Consider the following 6481-nt stretch of genomic DNA (forward strand, 5'->3'; position numbering starts at 1 on the left):
TGTATATATATATATATATATGTATATATGTAGATATATAATTATGTATATATGTATATATAAGTATGTATATACTTATATATACATATATATATAAGTATGTATATATGTATATATATTATGTATATATATATGTATGTATATATGTGTGTGTATATATATAAGTGTATATAAATAAATATGTATATATGTATACAAATATATGCAATTGTATATGAACAAATATTTATATGTACACTGATACTTTTGAATATTTAATTAAATGTTATGTAAATATTCTTATAAATAATAGAATTATTGCTATTTTTCAAATGATAAACTACATTTAAAATGTATCATCATTTTAAATATTTTTTTTTTAACCAATAATTTTTTTTATTATTTTCAGATTATAAATCTTATAGTACCAGCATCATCAGGTTCTCAATATGGGAGCTTTTCCCAGTGGAAACCTGTATCATATTCAAAGAGTACACCGTCTCTGAGCAATGCACAACAGGTAATTTTTACTTTGGATGCTGTTAAATAAAAACTCTACTGTTCTTCCTCAGGGCTCAATGGACCTTTCTGCTAAGCCCCACCCCTTGGATATTGTTGCCAAGTTCCCACAAAATGACAGTGTAAGAGCATACACACACACACATGTGTTGTAGGACATGCAGAAATTCTTGGCACTGTTCTGATTGGTCAGTTGTTAAGTTTAATTGACATTCTGCAAAGATCCAATATGCTTAAGTATACAAAACTGTCTTGTTTTAAAAGTTATTGAATAGAACTTTTCTTAGTTGTAAGAAAAAAAAAATGCTTGAATTTTATAAAAAAACGTCCTTACAGGTATACAAATTCACTATTGTAGTCACCCATGCATCATGTTATGTGCCAACACAACAAAGTTGTAAAATAGGAATATACATCATATAGGTAATAATGTTTAAATGGTGCTCAAGGCTTGGTGATGCTGCATTAAAATTGAGGCTATCTAAAGTATAAAGTACGGAACATGTATATATTTATTGGAGCCTGATGTCATAGTGTAAAGTTTAAATCAATTACATTTTTCTCATCACTCGATCTGTTGATTTTCTTCTCCCCTTTCTGCATTTCATTTACTGTATTTATTTATGTAGGCACACAACACATGCATCAAAGCATTAGTGCATATACAGTATCACTGTCCTACTTGCAGGTGAACCCTTTAACAAAACAAACCAGGGGCGGATCCATCAATCAAGCTGAAAAATAAAAAAGGGGGAGACAAATTTGAGTTAAAGAGAGTAAGAGTTAAAAAGGGAGTGCATCCATGAGTTCAGTGGCGATACAGAAGTGAGTGAAAGGAAAGCTCGATTATTTACCACTTATTGGTGGGGCTCAGGTGGGTGTGGCAGCGTGAACTTCATATTGTTCCCCCTCCCCGCCCCCCCCCCCTCAGAAAATCTCTGGATCCGCCCCTGCAAACAAAGACACATGATGCTTTACACAAATTAATCTGAATATGAGGTTTAGAGGGAGTGGAGTTGTTTTGGTTGTGAGAAGAAATCCTGCAACACTGACAGGAATTGAACCTAGGATGACCCGTGGATAGGAAGGCAAGCACCAAGCTATTGAACTCCACTAAAGCAAATTTGTAATATATCTATATACCTTTTATAGCAAGTTCTAGTTTTTGATTTAAGTACTATCTAGCATTATTTACCTTTGTATTATTTTCAGTGCCATGAGACTGAAGTAACATCTTACAATGAAATATTGCCATCTAGAAGTCTTCTTCGTGCTTTCTTTGACATATCAAAGGTCAAGCTATCATCTCTTAACGTCACCTTCGGCACCGCGAAGGGTGACTTTTATAATAGTACTAACTACATTAGCTGGTAAGTGGTTATGTGCATATTAATTAAAAACTAGTCTATTTGGTGAATACTTACAGTTATGACAAAACTAATTAGCTAAACTAAATAAAAATCAAATGAACAGATAAAAATCAAATGAATAAAATTCAAGTGAACAGAAAATTAAAAGGAAAAACCAGAAAGTACAGAGAAAAGAACTACAGTAATTTAATTAAATGTATATGTCACTAAATGTAGGGAATACAGGAAATCCAATATGATGGTGTCAGAGAATTAACTTAACAGGTGGATAACGTGAATAAAAGATGCATTTAGAACCATTTGAAATACATTGCTAATGGATATTAGAATCAAATTGAACTTTAAAACCATTCATTTCGACCTTGACTACATTAAAAATAATATAAAATAATGAATTTATAAATATGTATAACACCAGTAAAAAGCAATCATGTTCTTCTATTATCAAGGCTACATACATTAGGAGCCAATCAAGGTTATGGGTTATAAATGTAAATAACAAAACAGTCATTGAGAACTTCTGAAACAAGAAAGCTTTTTCATATGACCACTGCAAATGTGTAGTAACAATGATGGGGACAGAGAACTCTTACCATGTGTGAAAAATGTACCACCACAGTGGTCACAGGTTCAAGGTCAAATACAGTACAGTAGCTTGTGGAATTTTGGCAAGGCATTTCTTCTATGTCTCTCTCTACCCAAGAGTATAAATGTTGAAAAAAAAATCAGAATTTGAACCCTAGATCTATGACAACATTCAGTTGCTCTCCCCACTGGGCTAAGGGCTGCTGTTATATTACTCCCTAGGACCAACACACTTTTAGTCCTACTAGCAACTGACCCTATAATCTTTTGAGTATAGACCTAAATTGCAGAAGTGGTTTGGTGCTAAAACGATTGTTTTCCTAACCGTGAGATCATGGTTTTATTTCTTTTCTGTGCATTTCGAGTTGAATGGCCAAGGCAGGGCCCACCATAATATCGGCGCTGGTTCAAACGGCTCTGGAGGTGGAGCAAGTCTTCTTGGATAAGGACTATAAATTGTGCACTAGAACCCAGTACATCTTTCGAGACAAGTAGGGGGTACCCCGGTGTAGTGGTTCATCTCAAGTCCCTGCCCTCATCCAGATGCTGAACAGGCGTTGATGAGTATCTACATAGATTTTGATTTCAGTTGTGTTCTTGAGAAAGCCACTTTATCTGCATTGCTTATCTCTGCCCTGGAGTATGTGGATACCTGGTTAAATGCCAAAATGTGAGCTGAGTTTGTGTTCCATAGGTGTTTAATCCAATGACTTAATAATAATAATAATAACAACTTTATTTTAAAACGGAGAAAACTTGTATCACCATATTGGGTTTATTTTTCACAAGGCTGTTTTTTTCAAGAAGATAAAAATGAAATGAAGAAACTTAAATTAAAAAAAAACAAAAAAACACATACATACTGTACATATTGAAATACATATTGAGATGTCAATCAAAAGTAAAATCAAAGAAAAGTCTAAAAAGTGATGTCATGACAATGCAAAACAGACTTATATACTTCGGTATATAAGTCTGCCATTATTATTATGACTACTAATTAATTTATGGATTTGTCGCAAAGATATCTGTAAATCAGCGCACGTTTCAATCTGTGTCTCATTGGCAATGATAACTTCTATATTTGATCCTTTTTAAAATGTGCCATGCAACGTTTAAATTCAATTTTCCAAATTCTACCACATATATCTTTAATTTCCAATAATATGAAACACATATTAATAATTTCAATAAAAGGAATTTCGTTTAAATAATTTTCTCTTCTTTATCCACCAGCCTAACAATACTATTTTTAATTAATTCTTTAATTTTGTTCTTTATTCAGGACAGCAACAATAGGATATGGTGATCCTCCAGTTGAAAGTGTGTCCCAACTTGTTATTATCATAATTTCAGCCGGCTTAGGTGTCCCAGTTTTAATTTGCATAGGAGGAGGAATATACACCTGCATCAGAAAGTGGAAAATGAGTAAATTGAAAGAATTATCTCGCTACCCCCCTGTTACGTCTGTGAACTAGAATTTGTTAATGTATTCAGGACTTTAAAAATTAGTTATTTCACCGAGAAGAAAGTCTCTGTTTAATTTAAAATTTATGTCAAATACTATGAAAGACAAATAATTATTCTATGATGTCCATAGAATAATTATTTGTAATCATTCGTAAGGTTTTCAAATAATTGAACCAATCATATTTAAGCTTATCCAAATGTTGTATTTAAAAATACTGTATTCAAATTTGTTTGATTGCCCAGTTTCTACTGATTTTTTTTTTTTAATAAACAAATCAATCAAAATTCAGCTATAAATTGAAATGCTATTATTTGAGAATATTGAGAACTTGATTAACATTTATGTTTTTGAAATTAAAACATGTTTTTTTAAATAAATTTTTTAACTGTTTTTCTGACTATTTTGTATAGTAAAACTTTATAATGTTGTCTTCAGTTTTAATGCAGATTTGAGTGTAGGTGATAGATTGGTAATTGAGGGTAGTATGGTTTCTCCACATCTGCATAAATATGCACACGTGCTGATGTAGGTGAAAATACTGAAGTTGGCTATTTAACTGCTGTTATTAAACAATTAAAATGTATGAAGTATGTTGATTGTCATCCACCTTGACAGGCAACATTTCTATAAATACAGTTCTGTCACTATGACCTGTTATCTTTTCAGTTTTTTTATATCATTTTTTTTTCACATACAGTATGTATATGATTCAGGATCTTGAATGCAAGTCATTCAGCATTTGTAATCTATAATTAAACAACTGGTAGATTCGTTGAAAGCATAATTGAGATTCAAGGAAGTTCAGTTAGGAAAGTGATGAGGGTGTTCTACAAAGAACACCTCTAGTCTTCTCCGACTTCATATTTATTTATTTTGAATTTTGTAATAAATGGTTAATTATTTGAATAAAATTAAATAAAATTCCACTGTATGTATTCACACACAAACAAAATATTTTTTTAATACTATTTAACAATTTGACCATAAATGTATATGCAAAATAGTTCTTTCTAAATATATTGTGATTTATTTCCATTACAACCATTCATAACATAAATATGTATTTTTCTTATTTTTTGGTACTACACTTGATACCAATTAGTAAAGAACCAATATGAAATATGTTCCAGTATGTACACAAAACATTTTTACTGCTGGTCAAATAATAAGTATTACTGTATTATGATAGCATTATTAATTTGCTCTGTATTTGAGCTACAGTGTAAATATTACATTTGCATTATGAGTCAGTGGCAGATCCAGGGGGTGGGGGAAGGTGATCTTCCCCCCCCCCCTAAGTTAACACAACCCCCTGGGAGCAGTTAAAAAAAAATAGGTGTCATAAAAAATTTAAATGGCTAAATCTCCAGGGCTTTTAGAGGACATAGCCCCTGGATCGCACACAGGTCAGGCAAAACACCAACCCACCCCTCTCGGACCAAAGTTTTTGATTGTTCCTGAAAAAACAATTCTGCAGTGAGTAAAGACAAATACTATCCATAGAAAAACAAATTATAGAGCATGTACTTTACAAACATGTGTATTTTTTTTTCTTGACAGGAAGTTGTTTTTTGTCACGTCAGGTTTATTTCTTACAGCATGTGATGATGTGACGTTACTTTAAAAATATCTAGTTATTATTCCAAATCTTTTAAATCTAAAAATTGGTTTAACGAATGTTATTTGCTTTGGAGATATAAACAGAATAATAAAGCACTGCCAATATCTAGGTCTAATAATAAAGTCTTGAAGTATTGCCAGAAGTTTTTTTTATTCCGAGCCCTGCACCAACTGGTGTCGCAATTACCTAACATCCTGTACATGAGGTTCATGAGTCTGCAATGGCACTTGGCCAAAGACACTGTGATCGTCACTCATACACCTGGTATTTTGACAGTTGAGCATGTGTCATTGTCACATGACCTTCATTATCATCTATCAACCTCACGATGAACCTTATTTTTCAAGTTTCCTGAATGTTTTAGAATAAATCTAGGACTCAATAATTTAATTTAGTTATTATTTAATGTATATTTGCCACTGCATTTATATCACACATTATGTACAGTATGTATGTGAGCAAATAGTAACATATATATATATATATATATATATATATATATATATATATATTCAGTATTCAATAAGTTTACATTTACAGTGTATGGATGGAATGTGCATCATGGTGCATTTTTTTATACTCATTTTAAATCTTTTAAATCCATACCGTTACGGGTCTATGTTACTAAATCTCCTATTTCCATTTTCAATTATTTTAATAATTTGTAAGCCTATTTGTGTTAAAGTGAAAATAATTTCTATTATCAGTCTCAAGTGAAAACTATAGGGGCACTGTTCATTTGAAGCACAATTATATAATATTAATTCATGTTTGCTTATTAGTATCTTTGCAAATTCACCTTTAAAATCAGTGTAAGCTATTAAAAAAACATGGGTCATTAAAGAGGCAGTACTCAATTAGTTTGCACTGGCACAACTTGCACATGGTGGCTTAACATGGACAGATGATGATAATAGTTAAATATATTTTCAATTA

General features: G+C 31.6%; 1 protein-coding gene across 1 annotated transcript in view; it reads left to right on the forward strand.

Moving 5' to 3' along the window:
* The window catches only part of LOC117120815 (glycosylated lysosomal membrane protein A-like), a 12217-nt gene extending 7358 nt beyond the window's left edge, over positions 1-4859 (forward strand). Inside the window, exons 5-7 of the mRNA XM_033265890.1 lie at positions 389-499; positions 1711-1868; positions 3739-4859. Of these exons, the coding sequence (XP_033121781.1) occupies positions 389-499; positions 1711-1868; positions 3739-3931 (462 nt within the window). The 3' untranslated portion in view covers positions 3932-4859. The remainder of the gene's footprint in view (positions 1-388; positions 500-1710; positions 1869-3738) is intronic.
* Positions 4860-6481: the final 1622 nt, after the last annotated feature.

This window comes from Anneissia japonica, unplaced genomic scaffold, assembly GCF_011630105.1.
Source record: "Anneissia japonica isolate Jap-2015-1 unplaced genomic scaffold, ASM1163010v1 scaffold287965_len1858130_cov191, whole genome shotgun sequence".
Lineage (NCBI taxonomy): Eukaryota > Metazoa > Echinodermata > Crinoidea > Comatulida > Comatulidae > Anneissia > Anneissia japonica.